The 21,804-nt window shown below is 30.3% G+C and overlaps 1 protein-coding gene across 6 annotated transcripts in view; it reads right to left on the bottom strand.

The window, feature by feature from the left end:
* LOC108914331 (tropomodulin) overlaps window positions 1-21,804 on the bottom strand; it is a 145,943-nt gene that overhangs the window by 59,152 nt on the left and 64,987 nt on the right. Inside the window, exon 1 of one of the 6 annotated variants that reach the window (XM_018720121.2) lies at window positions 19,385-19,587. The exons of the other annotated variants lie outside the window; for them this stretch is intronic. Within the exon in view, the coding sequence (XP_018575637.1) occupies window positions 19,385-19,414 (30 nt within the window). The 5' untranslated portion in view covers window positions 19,415-19,587. Of the gene's footprint in view, window positions 1-19,384; window positions 19,588-21,804 lie in introns of those variants that run through there. 6 annotated transcript variants of the gene reach the window in all.

Genomic DNA, 21,804 nt, shown 5'->3' with positions numbered 1-21,804 from the left:
GCTGAGTCATTGCGTCTTAAGTGACAATATGTTTGTCATTGGTACAAAAATGAGCATCAAACAAAGTGTTTTGTTTTAAACTTAGTAAAACTTACCGAAACGTTTCAATAGATGATTGTTTATCCCGTGGCAAAGTTCATGTGCGGTATACGCGGTTTAAAAACGGTCGTGAAGACATAAATGATTAGTAACATGTTGGCCAACTGAAATCCGTGATCACCGCAGATTAAATCAAAACTATGCGTGAATTCATCAGAGATCAGCCAAAATCTTCATTGAAATTCATAGAATTGGAATTAGAGAATCTCAAAAACATCAATTTATCGCATTTTGATCGAACATTTGGGCTAGCAAAAAGTATGCACTGTTTGTTCCGAACAAGTTGACTGACGACTAAAAATTGCTCAGAATTCAACATTCGAAGGATATCATTAAGGAGGCCAAAAAGGACAAAAACTTCCTTTACAACATTGTGACTAATAAAACGTGGTGTTTTGAATATGATCCAGAAACCAAACGCCAAAGTGCCTAGTGAAAGACGCCAGAGTAGCCAAGACCCAAAATATCTCGTTTGGAGAAGTTAAAAGTGAAGACAATATTGAATTGCTTTTACGACTCCAAGGGCATTGTTCACAAAGAATTCATTCCAACGGACCAAACGTTAAAACACAGTTCTATCTTGGAGTTTTGAAGCATTTGATGTATTGTATTCGTCATATTCGGCCATAATATCGCACAAAAGGAAGTTGGCGTTTGTTGCACGATAATGCAGCATCTCATTGATCTACACTTGTGACCGATTTTTTTTATTAAAAATCGCATTTTAATCGTCATCTACTCCCCGTATTCGCCTTATTTGATACCGTGCTTACCCTTTTGGGGAAAATACATTTGCCGATGAAAGAAAAGCATTTTGTGGGCGTAGAAGCCATCCAAAAGGCTTGCTCCGACATCCTGAAGGGCATCCCGGCCGATTATCTAAAACACTCATTCCACATGTTCTTAGACCATGTAAATCACTGTATTGAGTCGGGGAGTATTTTGAATAAAATAAATCGGTTTTGCCAAAAAAACTTTTTGTTATTCTTATTATTATTATTATTATTCTTAATATTATATTATTATATAAAATATGTAGGTAAATAACGCAAAGTCTTGGCAACAAAAATATTCCTATTTTACGTTCAATAAATATCTGAATCACTTTGGATCGAAATATAAAATAAAGCTTTGTGCGGTTATAAATACCGCAAGAGGTAAGCCAATATCTACAAACGTTTTAAATTAAACCAATGTTTATTCCTTATAATAGGTCACAATCCACTTTCAATTACAAAGTATCGTAAATGAGTGCAACAATGTTTACCTCGATTCTAAACGGAATAATAATCAGTACTTATAATAAAAGTAACCATTAAAATTTTTGTTCGCATGGCAAAAGGTTTATAGCCACAATGTTACTAAGAGTATAATTTAACAGCAGTCTAAATAATATGAAATAAAACTCTGATTTTTATGTACGTTAAAATAAATATATAAATTTAGGCCACAATCCTTGTAAACATAAAAATAGTTTTGTTGCATCTTTGCAAATAATTTATGGGGTATGAATATTTCTTTGTAAATACTGTATTACGTTCCTTAGAATATTGTTGGATTCTATTCTGAATCATTAAAAAAAAAATCAAGAGCGCAGTTGGGCAAATGCGGCCTAGTGAATTGGTCTCTGGTAAGAAAAGTCAAACAACGTCGATGACTGTTAGCACTGTTGGGTGACCATTCATGACAGACTCGCAGTGCTAATATTTTTCAAAAACTTTAAACTGGATACTATATCACAGTAGTTAAGTCGTTTAAGGTATAGATTTCTTAAACTGATTCAAAGAATCACCTCCTTAATAGTATATTACGTAATAAGTGTTGTAAAAAGCATTTTACGAACGAATGGAAAAGTTACGCACGACGCCGCGTAGCGGCGAGTGCGTAATTCTATGAGTGTGTAATTGCATTACACCACGTATTACGTACTATACTTTACCTACGACCACTACTTTAAATACTTAAAAACACACCGTCAGCGATCAGTGTAAGATTCCTATTACGTCGTACGGTAAAAAAAACGCACAGCTTGGTAAAAAAATCATACAGTTTTCCTAGCAACCGCCTAGCAACGATCAATACAAACAGTATTGTATTGGCCGTTGCTAGACGGTTGCTAGGAAAACTATATGATTTTTTTACCAAGCTGTGCGTTTTTTTTACCGTACGACGTAATAGGAATCTTGCATTGATCGCTGACGGTGTGTTTTTAAGTATTTAAAGTAGTGGTCGTAGGTAAAGTATAGTACGTAATACGTGGTGTAATGCAATTACACACTCATAGAATTACGCACTCGCCGCTACGCGGCGTCGAGCGTAACTTTTCCACTCGTGCGTAAAATGCTTTTTACAACACTTATTACGTAATATACCATTACGTACTTCAATTTATACGAGGTTTGTTCAGAAAATAACTGAACTTTATTTTTTTAAACTTATTAACTATATTATTAATTTTATACATATGTTCGTAGAACATTTTCCACTACATGAGCAAAAATATGTTTATCATAATTTTCTTTAAAAGACTTTTTTTACTCGCTTTAGACCTTCAATAAAATGATTGACCCATACCAAAAAAATATATCTTAAAGTAGAAAATCTGCCGATTATTATGTTTTTTTTAGAATTAAACTCTGTTCAGTAGTTTTTGAGAAAAAAATTCCGCGAGTTTGTCGATTTCGTCACTTTTTTCACATTAAATTGTAAATATCTCGGAAACGAAGTGTTTTTCAAATTTTTGTCAAAGAACAAAAAGTGTTTATTTTGGTCCATTTTACAGCCATTCGGCGAGTAATTTTTTTTAATAACTTTTTTGTTTATAACAATTGACTGACCACGCCGAAAAATAAAAAAAAATATGTAAATTATCAAAAAAATACACTTTATAAAATAAAAAAAGTTTCATGCTGTAGGTTTTTGTTTTAAAAATTTAGTCGGTTCATGTCTTTTTTTATGGCTGAACCGCTCGCCTATCAGGGGTGCAGCTTGGTATAAAGGTAAGTTGCGTTAAACCATCATATTTTGGGTTCCCCTACATGTCCCTGCTCTGTGTCGGTTCTTATGCAAAACACCCTGTATATCATTAACGCTTAATTCAAACAGTTCTGTTATATTCTGAACAGACATCGTATACTACTAATACGCTGATCTCACTGAAACTGAATTTTAATTTATATCTAAAGAAGTAATATGAAGTAACTATAGGTGTATTATTTGATACCAAATATCACTTTGTACCATAAAAATAAATTGCCAATACTTAAAAGATGCATAGAATTGAAAATTTCTTGTAACTGGTTTTAAATTTATTAATCTTAACTATAAGACAAGTAAATTCAAAATTTTATGAAAGTATCTACTCACTCTCTAAAAAGTATTGTCCCAAACGAGAAAATAAAAACTTTTTTCCTTTATGTATTTTGTATTTTGCACGTTGTCAGATTAGTAATAAGTAACAGTTGTTGTAAACTGTTATCAACTAAATCTAAATTTAAATAATTCAAGGTTTGTGATAAGATATACTGTCATTAAAATAAACAACTCATGTAATAAAATTGTAAATAGTTGTTTATCACACAGGGTGATCCCAGTCGATGATCCTTGTTCTATAGCCCTCTTATTAATTTTGAAAAAATATCTTAGATAAAGTTGTACCAATTTTAAAAATGTATTTGTTAAAAAAAAATACATATAAACCTTACATAAACGAGATGTTTAGATTGACTTTAACGATACTCAAGTATTTAAACAACTTGTAATGTTACTACATGAAATTTACAATTTTTTTTCAAAATTGTTGCAGACAAGTATCAAAAATCCTGTATTGATTATTTATTGACTGGTTGACATACTTATAAATCAATTCAGTAAATTATTACTCGTTTCTTCAATTTACGTCGAACACTTCCAAAAACATTTAATTAAGTGTGACTTTTTTAAATTTCAACGTCTACCTCAAAAGCTTTAGACTTTTAGGTCATGAATGTTTTCAAACATAAAATAATCCAAAATCCAAGGAATAACTATACAATTTTTATTTATTTGCACTTCCATTCACACACTACATCTAAATTAATCATAAGTATTGTTTATTGAATTGATTTTTATCTTAAATAAATTAAAGTACTAAATATTTTTAAAATCATTTTTAAACCATTATTATCTCTTATAATTCTAGAGGATTGAACATGTTAAAAAAACGTTCTTACACTTATTTCTTTTTGATCTATATTTGTAATCTAATCTTAAATCAAAATTATCGTGTAGAAAAGATATCTAGCTCATACATTTTCGAAATGACCCGGTTAACAGACAGTCGCTGGTGTAGACATTTGCGGCGCCACTACTTGTGGTTTCAGTAGTTAAATTAGATGTCCCAAAGGGAACAATCATTAAACGTGGAGGAAAAGTTCCTTGTAAAAAGACAATCAGATTAATAACTCAATAAATAACTGAGGTTATATTCAAATTTATATTTTGTTTATATTTTGCGGTTAGGTAAATATTGTCATAAATAATAAACTGAAAATTCTGATGTTGGCCACTGGCAAAAATACTATCTCGTTCCGCACTCTATTTCAGAAGCACGCCAAATCGAATTTTTTTCTCGCACCTCCTTTCTTCTGTGAGGGATATATGTAGATTTCATTTCAGTACATATGCACTATACAGCTTAGAAGATAAACAGGTAGGTATAACATTAATATTTTTCTCATATAGCCGTTTTTGACTGGATATTGCTTGCTCTGTATAGAATGGGACATGCAGAGTACGTAGTTTTTTTACACTGTTTGTAATTCAAATTCCAACTAACCACCTTGTGTGTGTGTTTTTTAAATAAAGATTTCATAAATGATTGCAAGAGCAGTAATTCTTTTTGGAACAGTAATTTTATTACTTCGTGTTGGCAATTAAATTTCAGTAAAATTGAAAATTATTAAAATAAGATCCAAGATTACATTGAAACGTAACATTATGATTCACCGGCTGGTGATTGATGTAATTTTTCACGAGATTTTATTCAACCAATCAGAGACCGCATCATCTCGAAAGTAAAACTAACGGTTTGTCGTTGTGCATTGTAAACGAATCATTAATAGTGGGGCCGCCAAGATTTAGAGATTGTTTGTTGCCAGTACGAACCCTGCAGTGTTGGTTGCCTAAGCTCGACGGTTACGTTACTTGTAAACATTTATGAAGGGTCTGTAGACACTGAAATTAACGGTACCAGTATCCATCATAGAAGAACTACGATGCTCCAAATTTTAAAATCGGTCTTCTTTACAGGCAAGTCGATCAAATCTTACAATTCTATGTCACGTGAAATACTGGTTTATTTGGGCGACAGATTATCATCATAGCTTATTGACAATTTTGAAAAGATACTAGGTTAAAGACTATTTAATTTATGTTAATTGTGTTGCTAATTTTGTAATAGCAACATAACGTCATATAAATATCGTGTTCTATGCGTTTGATAGCAAGCGGTTATAATAAATTTCTCTTAATGTTGTTAGTTTCTGTACAAAGTTCAATCTAAAAATAATATCGACCCTTCAGGTTTATCTCTTTATATACCTAAAAACTATTTTAAGCCCGGTCGCTACATACAAAAGAAAAATCACTGAAATGAAATTGCATTAATTTGATACCACATTTTCCTTTGCTAATTGTTGTTTAAATCCAGAATTACCTATGGTGTCAGCTGCCACCTTAAATATCACCCACATCTTTTCAACTGTTGACTAAAAATAGTTGTAATTACATTTTTTGGAAATTTAATTATTTACAACTTTGATCAATAGTATTTTTCATCCACAATTGATATTTTTCGATGTAAACTTGAAAAAATATGGTAAGATTAAATTATTACAATTACTTGGTTCATTTTTAACTTTATCGCATAAACGCATATACAGACTTGTGGAAAAAAGTATTCTTTACAACTTTGGTCCTTACCTACTTTTCTCCTAGAATCAATATTTCAAACGCTATGGTAAAGTGAAAGAGGAAAGTATTTTTCTCAAACAGTTCGACAATTCTTTCTATAATTTATAATTTCTGTAAATCGAAGTTTATTTTTTTCCACATTTAAACTCTTTTCTGTACCACCACAGGCGTAGAGTTTCAGATGTCTTTTTTGGCATGGTGTCCCCTATACAGTCCCCATCCATACATTACTCCTGGTAAGGTTATATATTCAGAATTACGTTTTTCCTGTCGTTATTCTTGAACCTGTATAACTTTGTGAAATTGGAACTAAATAATTTTTTTCTCATTTTGATGACAGTCCTACCAAATTCACTTCATCAGTTTCATCTTCACATATTTCGAGATTTTCAGAGGGTAGGTGCAAATGTCGAAGTTCGTTTGTATTAAATCCATGTCATGTTCATCAAGCTACTCTCAAATTACGGTAAAGATCATTGTAGAAAATTTACAGTTTTATTAATGATCATTTATGCGCTAAAGTTAAAAATAAACGAGGTAATGCAATAATTCAAACTTAGGTCGAAAATTGTCAATCGTGGATGATACATTCTATTGACTAAAGGTGTACAGAATTAAATCTCCGAAAAAGTTTGATGATAACCAGTTTTAGTCAAAAGTTGAAAATAAGGGAGATATTTAATAAAAATAAATTCACCCTTAAATTCAAGATGGAGGCTGACGCTTGAGGTGTGAAGATCCGAAAATCCGAATTTACATTCAAAATGTCCATAACATTTCTAAAACATTATTACTCATAGAGGTTAATCTTCAACGATTTAAATGTAAAGTACACATTGAAGTTGCATATAAAAAATTATTACCTAAAGAAACAATAGAACAGTTTAATTATTTAAATTATCCGGACCTAATTTAACCATTAACGTAATTTCCCCGTTAATAGCGCGCCACGTTTGCTGGATATCAAAGAGACAGCTGATTTGGCATTACAAGGACGTCCCGTAGGATATTTCGGGACAGTTTGCCAAATTTTAATAACGCGCTTTAATTTTCAGTGTCAAGTTAGAACTGTAATTAATTTTAGACACATGTGGAAATGATGCAGAAAACTGGAATTCGAATCAGGTAACTAAATGTGTAACAGAAATTTCATTCTCTGCTACCTTGGCGTTATTTTCGTACAATGTTTCCCTCCGTAATCAAATTTTCATTCGCATAACGAGTTTCCTTTCATTTTATATTCCGGATTAAATCCTTTCAAATTGAAGCAAAGGCATAATGATTGAGTAAATAATTAGCAAATATTCAAGCATTTTCTACGTATGTATGCATACAAAACCTTGTATAATGCTATGTTCGCAGTAGTCACAGCATGTGTACGATACGTATACAACTACATTTCTGGTAGATAAAGCATCTAAGTGCCAAATATATAAATTTTCGGAATTTGACTGATTTTGTAGTCTTGTGTCACCGCCAATGTTATACAAAACAATCTAAGTGCCTTTCTAATATAATAAGTTTAGTAGAGGTAATATAAGATGGCATACCGTCCAACTGGTGCTGAGTAGCACAAGAAAAAACCGTTTATGTGCCATTCAGTTTGTATTGTTTGAAAAATGAAAGATGAAGTTGAAGGGCATGATACACATTGTGTTAGTAAAAAAGAAAAAGGGTTCTAAAAATGTGAAAACTGAACGAAAACGTTTAAAAGTTAGTATTCTTCAACATACAAATTACAAAGGTGCTTTAGTTCAAACTTTAGTTAGTTTAGTTTAGTAGTTTAGTTTAGTTTAGTTGAAGCTAAAAAGATTCCCATATCACAAGCGTCGTGGATTTTGATTAACAAACAAGAACCATCTATAGTGAAAATGGAGATCATTCTTCAATGAAATGGAAAAATAGATTCATTGCAACGTTTTAAAAAAAGGTGCGAATATAAGTTGCTGTTGAACTATGATCTGCCTCTTATTAGAAGACAAATGTCGAAAATCTGCAGGAAAATTTAAAATCCTGGAAGATATGTTAGAATACATTCCTCTAAAACATCTTATTTTTTGGGATAACTTAATAATTGAAAAGGCCAAACTTCAATGATGAGATTCGTAAAAATTAAGTTTTTTTGCAATATTCTATAATACATTAGATACGAGTATATTTGTTAATATTATACTATCTTATAGTTAGATAAAACCTCTTTGACACAGAATTTTTGGACAGTATACCCATAACATGGCTCTTATACTTTTTTGCATGTCTGTATGGCACTTAGACTTTTCTTCCTTTCCTAGTTTCATTGGTTTGATATAATACGATTAATACATAATTGCTTTTAAAAATTGTTTTTTTTATGTTTGAATGTGTTTTTCTTAATTATTCCAAAACTATTTTTATGGCACTTAGACTGTTTTGGATTTCCACTCTTGATTAAGCATATTAAATCTTAGATATATAAAAATTTAATATCAAATGGAAGATAGTTCGTATATATGCAACATATTACCAAAATTATTACGCACGTTTGAAATGTTTTGTGGTAACATATTTTTGCAATGAATAAAATCTTTATCCACTAATAACTAATCTACTTGTATTCGTTATGAAATTATACCTAGAGAAATTTACCATCTGAATATGAAGTCTTATTGGCTGTACAGATAAAAACTAAAATTTAATCTCAATAATATGGAACCACTCAATTATTTTAAATCGTCTGAACAATCGTATATAAAAAATTGTAAAACGTGGATTGCTTTACATTACAATATAAATGAAATCCTCGTGCGTTTAATTTTGTAATTACAACAGCTGCAAAAAATAACTTCTATAAATACCACATGCTTAAATAAAATTAAGTAGTAGCTTAGATATTTAGGTACATACGTGGTTATATTAAACAGTGTTAAGTAACAATATGATTGAAAATCTTTCTGTTTTAATACTTGCAACGAAAAACAGTTCTTTACAATTCCAAATATGACTGAGAAGTCATCAAATGTAATCACTGTATAGGGTTTTCCATGAGGAAATTTCGCATAAGCCCTATAAAAATTTCTTGTTTTCAGTTCTATTATAATCAAAACTTGGCAGGACTTGCCAATAGAATAAAAAAATTTTACTGTTAATTTTAAAACATTATTTTTATTACATTAACTTACTTTTAGGTAGGTATGCCTTTTGAGAAATACGCATCCTAGAAATATAAGTAGGGAAGGGTAGAAGGACTTACCTAGAAAAGAAAAAATGTATTAATATATTATTTATACATGAGGTAAAAAGGCGACATAAATTCAAGGGCTGGCTGAACATCAAAAAATAAGATTGTTTTTCCTGTGGACCATGGGTCTTTTGTTTTATTGAGATCTTTTTCAAAAACAATATCTTAAATTGGAATTTGATACAGCAACGTTTTTAAGAGTGCTAAATGCATCAAAATTGTTAGTTTTCCACTTATATCTTGTAGAAATCTCCTTAGATTAAGTTTCCCGAGAAAATTGCAACTGACTGTGCTATAATCGATTAGTTTCTAGCACTAAAAATGTATTTTTTGTCAACTACATTTATTATAGCTGTTTTACATTGACAATTTATTGATCAATTAATTGATGAAGTCGCTTCATCAAGAAATTGGACAAGTGTAATGCACCAAATCAGCTGTCAAATAACTTCATCAATTTATTCATCAAGTTCTTGACGAATTAGAGCATGTTCTCATTTTCGTCAATTTCTTCGTGAAGTTCGGAAGTACCAACCCAACAGATTTCCAGCCTCAGATCAGTAATGAGGTTATGTTATTGGAATATGTAAATAATTGTGTGGCGTCGTGCTAGTTTTGCATTGTTTTTACTGATTTGTTACTTACAAACACTAATATTTATATAATATGTGCCAAAACGGTACCGCTGTTGTATCACTACAATTATGAGTGGAAAGGTGACATTTTTGTTTCTTTTCTTGTTTTTTTTATTCGTTTGTAGAACTGATTCATGCGTCAAAAAACTTGATAAAGTCTGTAGCAGTGTAAAACCACACTGTTTACCAATAAATTCGTGAATTAATTCATGAAGTACTTCGTCAATTTATTCATCAATAAATTGTCAATGTAAAACAGCTATTACAGCAGCGATAATCCTATTTGCCCGAAGTTATAATAATTTATTATTTTTATTTAGTAAATGTAAAATTATGATTTACAAAATGACTTCTCAATAAATTCGCTGATTAACAAAAACATTTCTTTCATTCATTAAGAAAATCATCAAGTGAAAATATGTCAAGACATTTTTTTTTTCAATGTTGAAAATGCATTACAAAAATACAAATTTAAGAAACCATTTTCCTCAAAACTAGTGCATTTTCAACAAAAGCAGCTTTTCATGTAAAGGTAAATTTTACAATATATATAACAGCACAAATAAAAAAAAATAACCTCAAAAAGTTAATTTATAATGTCGTTGAAAAAGGTAATAGGTAGCGACCTTTACAAGATAATGGAAAGCTAACGTATTTATATCTTTAAAAGCTTTTAATACCAATTCAGCAATTTTTATAAATTTTATAAAAAATATGGTTAAAGTTTAATTAAAAATGTCGCCCTGTGTCTCAAAAATTAAAGGCAGGAGACAAAATTTATGGTATCATTTTGCAAAACAAACATTTTATAATAAATGGTAGAAAATAGTAAAATTTAATAATGTAAAAACATTTTTTTAAACGCACTTCTTATTTTTAATTAAAATTTCATATCTCGGTTACCAGGGCTTTTTTTATTTTAATATCAGCTTCATTAACAACACAATATTTCAACATTTATTATCTAAAAGATATAAACAATATGTCTAATAGGACTAATGTACAATGAATCTTCTAATTAAGTACCCAAAAATATATACTAATTACTAAGTAACCCCACGAAAATAAATTATCATGATCCTTAACTACGTTAATTGTGGACTAGTTCGAGAAAATGTATTTCACAACTTTTTGTGTTTTAGAAGTATTTGAAATAATCTACCTTCTAAACAACATTTCAGGGTGCTGTAACTTTTTTCCGAAGCTTTTTTAAACCAAATTGTTTTAGAGTTTTCTGCCACCCTGTATACTTTTGGGTACCTTACTATTATTCCGTATATAACAAAATATAATTTATAACAATAATAACTGCGTTTTCCTTAAACGATATTTTGGCACAATGGCAACCCAAAATTTTTATAAACAAGAAAACAGACGAATACAATAGATATATATACGGATAAAATACTGTTTGGCATTAAATTAAAATAAGATAACTAACTGTTAGCTACAATAATAAACAGACAAAGAGTTCTTTGTAGATAGTTTTAGATGTTGGGAATAATCGTTTTTGTTACGAAAGAGCGTGGATAGTAATGAAGCATTCGCTAAAATCAGATATTTGGCTGGCAAGCCAAAATACGTTCCTTTACATGATTGTCATAGAATCGGCATGGTAGACGAATTTAATGTGCCAACATTCTGCTCCTTTACCGAACTGAATGTACTGATCCTTTTACTTTCATTTGAGATAAAGAAGAACTGACTAACAAGAAACTATATACAATGCAGTTGATAACTAGTAATACTGTGAAATGATGAATTACGTTTTGATGCAGTGTTTCAATAGGAATGAAATTCAGTACAATATGGGGTTACTGAATTAAAAATAATAATATTTTAAGAATCATTGCCATCAATTAAAAATAAATTGAATAGATTTTTTACTACAGTTAATTAAAATTGTTCTCACATTTTGCATTTTATGGGCAAATTATCTAAAATTAGATAATAAATATTCATTGACTTTTTAAAATTGCCCGATTTAAAAGGCTATGTAAAACGTAACAATTCCAAAGCAAATATAAAAATCATAAATTGTTATTTTATTTTTACTTCACTCGGTTTCAAATTATGTTTTCTTTCGTCCTACAAAAGTTATTTCATAGAGAAGATGTAATTGCATAGATAATTTGCTTTGTATACCTATCAACAATTAATATATTAATTATGAAAGAGTTTTCCCTTAAATGCAATTTCACTTACCTACATACCCACATAAAAACAAAAATATCTGAATTACTGTTCGAATTCATTACAAAGCTCTGAACTTTGAACTAATTTATTTGACTTTTAAAACAGTCAGTAAATAACTGTGATTTGTCTATTCCAATATTTATGTCAAAAGGCTATCCCAAAGTCGAAACAAATAAATATATTATCTAAATAATAAACGCGTGTTTGCTATTTCCTTCAGAGAATGGAAAAAATTCGATAAGTTATAGCTAAAGCACAGGAAATTTCAAATTTTAAACATGAATGCATTAGTCTCAGTGCCAAAAACCTGTACCGGATTTTGTATTACTGCCAAGACCCAATTTTTATTAAATAAGAAAAGATCAATAGCAAAATATGAAAAGTTAAGTAATAACAGATTTTTATTAAGAAGAAACAGCAAAATATATTTTTCAAGAAGTCAAATCCAAACCTGTATTATGGAGAAATAATTCAATTTTATAGAAAGAACTAGAAACGTAGATGTTATCCTCATTAAGTGAAACACTTTCCTTCTGATACGATATTTTGTATATTTTTATTCAGATGAAAATGCTTATCTAAATATTGGTATTAATGAAAATGTATTTAACAATTATTAGAAAACTGTGTTTATAGCACTCTCTTGACATTTTGAGATATTCATTTTAAGTTTTTGTTTTTTTTTATTATATAGGTAGGTACTTATTTTGCTATATATTCTACAACTTTAAAATGACAGTAATTTATTATCATCTAGGTCCTAGATGAAGTATCTATATAAAAATATATTGGAAAATGATTAGTTTTAAAAGGAACTGAGATTCATGCGTAAACAGCTTAATTTTTTAAGATACAGTGTAGTGTAGCTTCCGAGAAAAAAAGAATACATTTACTCTAATATTTTTTCTTTGGCATATTTATATGCACACCATTATTGGTGATTTTGGTGTTAGTAAAATTATTGTGTTAAGGTATGTGACAAATATGTAGTCAAATATTTTTTTAAACATTAGAACATACCAAAAATTAAACAAAATTTTTTATTTCGAAAAGTATTTGATTTTTTTCTACTTCTATAACTTGATTCAAGCTTCGTTATTTTGTGGATATGTTAGAAGTAAAGGATTTAAATATTTTCAAAATCAGAAAAGTATTATCAACAGTCAACACACTCTAAGGATGACCACAATTAATATCTATTATTTTTTATATTCTCGCCCTATAAAACATATTAAAATATCACATTAATATGTCTTAGTTTTAATGAATCACTTTGTATAACTTTTAAACTGTATCTAATCAACTTAAAGAAAAATTGATATTAGTAGTTATACAGAACGTTTTCTATGCATCATTTTGGACCCAAAGACTTGTTTTCAATATACAGAGCTGTAGAGATTTTAGAAAATACACATATCATTCAAATATCTTAGATATTAGAAGTGTATCATAAAGCCTTGAGCGAGCTAATAACTTTGTCAATTATGGTAGAAATTCATATATATTGTATACAAATGAATTTGTATGTAGGAGATAATATAGAACTTCAGTCTTTAAGTAACCTTTTAAAGAAACTTGTAACATGAACAGCCAAAATCAACAGAAAATAAACAATCATTACAGCACGGGAAAAAGAACTATGGTTTTATTTATCTTTTCAAAAGCTATGTTTTTATATTCATTAAACAGTTATCAGCGTCCCTTTCATAGGGGTTATGCTTTTTCGAGCCTTACCAGAAATATTTCAGCAAAACAGTTTAATTGATGTTAACACAGATTCGCTTTGTTTAAATTTTGTAAATTTATTTTGCAAACTAAATATGAAATTAAACATAAACAAAAACTTATTTTGTCTGTTAGCGAGGCTTGCGGAAATTCTGAGCGTGTTATCTAACGTTAAATATAAATGATTGCTTAAACATTGCCGGGCGATGACGTGAAGTATAAATTTATCTTTGAGTCTTATCTTTAACGGATGGATCTAGATCTCACTACAAGCTTATTTAAATCTTCACCACATTCAGTTTATAGTAACGTGATTTCTTTTAGATTTCATTTGTAATTTCTCTGTAAAATATATAGTCTCCATCTGTTACATCTCAAGTTAAGATGTAATATATGGACATTAAGTAGGGCAAAGAAAGCGAAATTCAAGAAAATGGCAAGCAAAGAATAGCGTCTGCCAAGAAGCTGTATCCTAATGGGAACACTCTAAAATATCTACGTTTGTATAGCACAAATATCATTACGACCATATTTATGAAATGTACTCTATATGTTTGTCAGCAGAAATGTTTTAATTCTTATCACTGCAAAATAAATCAGCAACATTTCTAAGCTAATGTAATAATGGCAGTCTGTATTACTGAACTACATCCGACCATATTTTATAACAGCGAACACGTAACAAATGTGTACGTTATTGTAAAATACAAATGTAATAGCCACTTTGCTACAATTTTTCAGGACTGATTCATTTCGTTAAAATAAAAAAAATACAAAGAACAAGAGCAACGTTTCTAACAGATTGCGACCCTTCAACTGTTATTAATAAACTGTAGGGATCTAGGAGGTTCTAACTGTCGAAGAACAATTGACATCACAACATCACAGAGAATCTCTGTTACTTCACAATACTCTCTATAAAAGTAAGAAAATACTAAGATTTTATTAACACTTTTTTCATTGAACAATATCATCTTTTTGGTTTAACGTTACTTTCATAACCAATTATTATTAAGCATTTAATTTATGATTCATCAATATTTTCAGGAAACCTACCATAACAGCAAAACTGTTAAAACAGATGTAGGGAATGCTAATACGAGGTCTGTTCAGAAAATAACCGAACCTTATTTCTTTAAACTTTATTATTAATTTTATACATTATTGGTCTTTGTCTCCTTCAAAGTACTTCCCTCCTCTATTCACGTACTTGTCCCAGCGGTGTTTCCATTTCGCGAAGCAGTTCTGAATAGCTTCATTTGAAAAACCTTTAAAGTCTGTGATAAATGCTTTCGTGAATAGTCGGAAAACGACATTGATTTTAATTTCGGAAATAGGAAACAAACACACGGAGTCAAGTCTGGCGAGTAAAGAGGGTGAGGGAGCACAGTAATTGGCACAACACTAACGAACTGACAAAGCTGAGTGTGCGGGCGCAGTGTCATGGTGCGAGAACCATGAGTTGTCTAGCCACAACTCTGGTCATGGAGATTTTTTCACACAACCGTTGTACACCTTCACTTTGAAGCAAGAATTCAAAATGCACTGAGGGTTGTTTGCAGTATGCAGCAAAATAAAATGTTCTCTCAACTGTAAAATAATGTCGGGACGAGCGTTCGCTGGAGAGTCTTGGAATGGAGTCGCTCGAACGTATATTTATCCGGTCCTGGCGCCAATCTGCCGTGGACCTTTCCTGGAACCCTGGTGCGTTCCGCGTCTGTTCTTTGTCCTCGCAACTGTCACACCGGTCCGGCGGCGGCTTCAGGCTGGCGCTCTTGACGTAATACTTAAAATGGGTCACTTGGGACTGATGTGCTTTCTTGGGTCATGGAGATCATTCGCCAATTCATTATGATGATTGCACTTGTACCTCAATATCGTAGCCGTAAATCCAGATTTCGTCTCCCGCTGCAATCCTTTGAGGACATGTTTCATCGTTATTAGAATGTTCATGGAATTACCGACAAACGTCCACCCGATTTTCTTTCTGTTGTTCGATCATCAAACGAGGAACAAATTTTACTACAACTCGATGTATGTTTTTCAGTCAAAATTTCATGGCATGACCCGATGAAGATGCTAACTCCTGTAATTTCTCTGACAGTCACTCGACGATTTGCACTTGATTTGAATTTCTGAACGTGGAATTCATCAGATGAAGTCGAGGGCCTTCCTGATCGAGGATCATCCTCAATTGACTGTGAGCATCATTTCCCCAATTTCACGCGATATTTTACATTTCATTGAAAATCGCACATTTCATAAATAGTAACTAACACTTAAACACGTTTCACTCAAATAAATGTGGTTATAGAGGAGATTGTGCGCAACGCAATGCTACCAACCGCATATAACTAAATATCTCCATTTCCAGCGCATAATTCAAAATGTTCGGTTACTTTCTGAACAGACCTCGTACATCTTCTACCTATGCTATTGACATTAATTACTTCCCTTAAAAAATTCATACCAAATACCCTAATTCGATACAATTTTATTAACTTTAAAAATCTTTAATTTAAAATTCTCAGAATAGTTGAATTTAGGTATGTATAAACTTTCTTAAAATACTAATATTATATCAGTGTCAAGATGTCGGGAAACAACAGCAGCTTCCTTGGATGGGTTTAAATCAAGTTACACCTTCGTTTCTGAACACCCTTTATATAACCAGCAGCATATTTACTTGTGTCTTAATCTAAATTTTCAGGAAAAGATAATATGTGGGACTTAAAACGAATAGTTTCCGATACATTGTACAAAACTCCTACAGATACACATTCTATGATAAGTCGTCATAATATTTTTTTTTTTTTCAAAATTACGGAATATAAAGCAAATGTGGGACGAGATTAGCCGTTGGCAAAAATTCTATTTTTACATAAATTTCGCATAAGCTAATGAGTCACAATTTACAATTAGTAAAGACATATCTAAATTATTAGAGCTATATTCAACCAAGCTTGGATTGCCAGTACAGATACGTTTAATTTTTCATTGTCAAAATGCCAACCTATGAAACATATTTTATATATTACACAATGAGATTGTCAAAGTAAGATACATAATTAACACAACAATTCTGGATAAGATTAACTAATTTTGAACTGTCTTTTATTTTTCTAAGTAAAATATTTAGAATCCAGAATTTCAATGTACTTGCATTTAAAATTTTTAAATCTATGTATAAAATCGAAAATATTTCAAGTCTAACATTCTAATCCCACTACCACTTTTGTCTTTATGATAAGGACTAAAATTTTGCAGGTATATTTATTTTAAAATTCATAAAACCGATTGCATTGCTTCTTCAATTGAGAAAAGATCAAAGAAAGACAATATATAATTACATAAAAAAAATTTTGTATTAAAATTTTGTTGTTTGTTTTATTTTAATAATTTACTGCAAATATTTCATCAGGTCTTTTGAAAATTTTCGTATAATTGATGAGCGTTATTAAATTAAACAAATGTACGTCATGTAAAGATATTTCATATAAATTCCATTTCCGTTTACCTTTTGACCACGAAAACTTCATGGTATAAATTATTTCTGCTACAAACGCTTGGGACTGATAAAATTTTATTATTCTGGTAACCTAAAATATATCTTATAAATTTGCTACATGTAGATACACCTATTGCCAACTCAAACCGATGTGATTCATGTTACATTTATAGCTACTTTTAAAATTTTTATAGTTGTTCTGAAGTTGTTTGCACTGAACAGATTGATCATTAAAAGATTAAATCCAACAATCTATCATATATGTGACTTTTTTTAAATACCTTAAAGATACAATATACATTCTTCCGGGCTGTTTAGCTGTTTTTATGACTCCACAAATTTAAAGATGTTTTAAAAATAGACAAAATTTGTTGTAGTACTCGATATTTGTTTTAAATGTGAAGATATATCAATTAAACTAATGTTAACATAACTTAACCTTAGTTTTATATAAAATTCATTGTTCTCTCTTTGCAGTTTTGTTTACTGACGATTTATATTTAAAATATCTAATGATTATTACAGAGATTTGTGAACCTATGGTTTTAATAGGATTGGATGTAATGTATACTAATTTTTTTAAAAAATTAAAAATTATTTTGCTTCAAATGAATGTGTATTTTCATACACAAATGATATGTAATTTTAACAAAAAGAAAAGTTGAAACTTTATAAACATATGAGATAATAGTGTTTAAAATTAAAATTAATTAGTATCAACAAACTGAGGATTACTAATTTAAAATAAATTAAAAAGAATACAAAAATGTAGTTTACAATAAATGCTCTTGAAAAAAATTATTTTCTTTCCACATTGTTAGATTGAATTTAACATTTCCAATAGGAAGTATTATAAAAAGTATTAAAATGATAACAGTTTTGTAATATTTTCCATTTTAAGTTTATGTTTTAATATTTTGTGTTACAAAGATAGTTTTGTTTGTAATGAAAAAATTTAACATCGTGGCGAATGCGCCATTGTTAAAACGAAATTGATTCTTACTTTGGTAGTAAAAATTTAATTTGTCATTTGACATTTTATTATTGCAGAAAAACGAAATGCAAACTCCTTTAAAAATAAACTTGCTAGTTATTCCAATAATAAGGGGCTGAGGTGAGAGACCTTCCATGGACCAAAATCCTGGCGTTCATTAGGGCGTCGGGTAGGTTCGAGGAGGGTCAGAGGCAGAGAGTGGTCAGGTGATGGGACGGCGGGGTAGGCAAAAAGGGCCCCCTTGTGGCCTAATTGTTAGGCTGAGGCCGCCCCTTTACTACTACTACTACTATTCCAATAAGATCAACAAAATATTTTGACATTTGAAATGTAGGTGTGTTTTAAATCCTCATCAGAATGAAACTATTAAAAAACATATTTTGTTTTCAGGTACATCTGCCAAAAAATAATTGATTATAACAGTTTTCTTGGCTTTACGTGAAATCTATTTTTTAATATCAGTAATGAGGTTCTGAGTTGTCAGTTAAGTGTCTTACTAAAATATTATTAATTGTGTATAAAGTAATAATGGATGAAACGAAAGACTGGTAATATGTATTGTATATACATATCGATATGCGAAATGTAAATATTAAAAAAAAATGTTTGAGCAACAACAAGTGGTCAGCGACCATAAATATATATGTCTTTTATACTGTTTCTAAAAATATATCCACCCACTTAAAAATTTTGCTCATTACATAACCTATACAGATCAATAACTGTATTGTGAAATGCAATCGATTAATACAAGTAAATAATCGACTACATTTGTATAATGGAAAGTTTCCATTATATACAGTTTGTCACTGTTTTGTCATCTCATCGCAAAATTTATTTAAGGCGGTTTGGATTTGTATAGTAAAAGTCTATAGCCTGGCCATGCGACAACATAGAAAATTGTTAAATTATGTAGACAATTTAGTTTACGTTCGTGTTCGACACACTATAAATTAAATGATTTCATTCGCCAATAATTTGCGGTTCAGCGCATCGGATCAATTCCGATCCAAAAACTGGCAAGATTTAAAATAACAGCTGCGAACTGTCAATCATACCTGCGACGACCATTCCTGGAAGAACTCCATGGCCCATAGCCTTTTGTGGCAACTTTATAGTCCAAAAACTCACACACAGAACACAATTTTTAACATGTAAGCACCCACTAAAATAATTCGCACAAAATTATTTTGCACCGAACTGACGGAATCGCGATCGGTCGACTAAGCCGTCGTCTCCTTATTTTGGGAGACGCATTTTAAGGTACATCGAGTGAGATTCACACATTCAGCGCTCTCTAGATATTGCTTTTGGATTTTCAGCAGCGCACCTGGTTTGTTAATTTAGTGTTCCTCACTCTTGTTTACATTTTGGCGGAGAAGTTGCGGCTTAATTGGACGCTATTAATGACTTGCATCCGACTATCGAGGCTGCTTTTTTTTGGTGTGGTTTATTATGCGGAAATTCATACGGTATTTTTAGAACGTCTACAGGGACCGTATGACCAGTGCTTCGTAGTATTCCATTGTACAGTGTGTCCCTCAAATTGACTGTCAAACATCTACAGGATGTCGAAATTGACAGAAGCAATTCAAATGAGGTAATTAATTCTAATTAATTCTGATTATTTACGAAAATATAGCCACTTTAAGATGATCTGTTGGCAATGATTTTTTAAAATATCTTCTAATCCAAATGTGATCAGAAAATAGATCTCGTGGAATGTACTCTTCCACCGTTATCTTTTTAAAAAAATTTCATATTTTTGTCTCTTGGAAAATTATATTTTGTCCATGTAGCACGAAAAATTAATAGAATATAGCCGACATAACAAATAAATTATAAAAAAAACAGTACTTAGGTATTAGGATGTTAATTAGGTATATCCGCAAATTTTATGGTCTGAAGTTTTGAGTAATTGTAAACTAAACGCCCTAAAATTTATAGTTTTTGAAATACAGGTTATTGAAATTTAAAAAAATGTTTACCTTTTTTTTCTAATAACGTATAATATTTTGTAAATTTTATAATTACCTGTATCTATGTACGTTGTTATGAAGAAAAAATATGTCTTTCATTTTATTCGAAAAACGAACTATTTTCGAACAACTTATAAATAACGAGTTTAAATTAAAATTATATTTGTAGCAAAAAAAAATCCAATGAACTTTTTTGAGAAACGGTTAATTCTGTTGTGTCATTTTACATTTTGTGGAGTGTTTAGTAATATTGAAGAAATTTTAAAAAAAGTTATGTCTTAAACGGTGATTTTTTTCGAATAAAATGAAAGATATCTTCTCTCTTGGTATAGTGATCAAATTTTCAAAATATCCTGTGGTGTCAATTTACATTCGAATGCAGTGAATTTTTAGCTTTAATTAGATAAGGCATTAGCCTAAGTTTCATCATTTTGCTTGAAACTTCTTCAGACAGATTGTAGAAAAAGTTACTTTTTTAATTTCCACACCGTGTATCTCACAAACTACTGATTTGTAGATCTATGTTTATATAACCCTTTTAACTTAAAATCACTCAAAGAAACGCCTTCTTAAAGTTTATCGATGTGCTTATTTAACATCCTGTATTGTACGCCACATTATTTAAAACATAATATCTATCACTGAATATAAATTAATTAATGTGTTACATCTTAAACAGTAAACAGTTATAGTTACTAACAGTCAGTATTAAAAGATTAAAAATATTTATTTCTGTGTATTTCAATATAACAGTTTTGTCTAACAGATTTTCCCTTCCAATAATTGTAACATAATGTGTACTTTTTAATTTTCTCGAAACTCTTGTCATCTAGCAAATACTTTTCGAATAATAATTATTTCAACTACCATCGTTCTTTTATGCTACAGGGTCTCAAGAGACAAAACCCATTTCTCTGTAAAAATATGAGTCTACAATAGCCAAAACCATGTACCGATTTTTATTGATATTTCAACTGGTTTAGATAATATTTAAAAAAAAACAACTTCAAAAGGTCATCTTTAAGCTACTATATCTTTGTAAAGAATCGGAATTAAGTATATCTTCATGAGCAGGCAGAATTTACGCTTAATTTATTTAAACATTTTATAATAATGTTGACCAATGAATATCCTGTATAAATTAAATGGTCGAATAAAGGGACTTCCTGTACATTAAGGTGAATGAAATATAAACCTAACTTTATATTATAGAAAAATAAGATAATAAGATAAATAAGATTCAGAAATGGTGGCAAAAATCTCCGAACAGAGGATGTCCTTGAAAGCATTCTCAAAAGATTCGGTGGACCTATTTACCTAAAATTACAGATCAATGAAAAATGTATTACTGATCGAACATTGGTAGCTCAAGAAATATCTCCATACTATTGACTTGTAGGCCTTCGCAACAGTGGTAAAGCTCTAGGGTGCACGATAAATAGATAGTGCACCCTAGAGCACTGCACAGTTCTAGCCCTGTTTGGAACAGAAAAACCTAA

The sequence above is a fragment of the Anoplophora glabripennis genome, unplaced genomic scaffold, assembly GCF_000390285.2.
Source record: "Anoplophora glabripennis isolate ALB-LARVAE unplaced genomic scaffold, Agla_2.0 scaffold792, whole genome shotgun sequence".
NCBI lineage: Eukaryota > Metazoa > Arthropoda > Insecta > Coleoptera > Cerambycidae > Anoplophora > Anoplophora glabripennis.
This window is presented reverse-complemented; position numbering and strand designations above follow the sequence as displayed.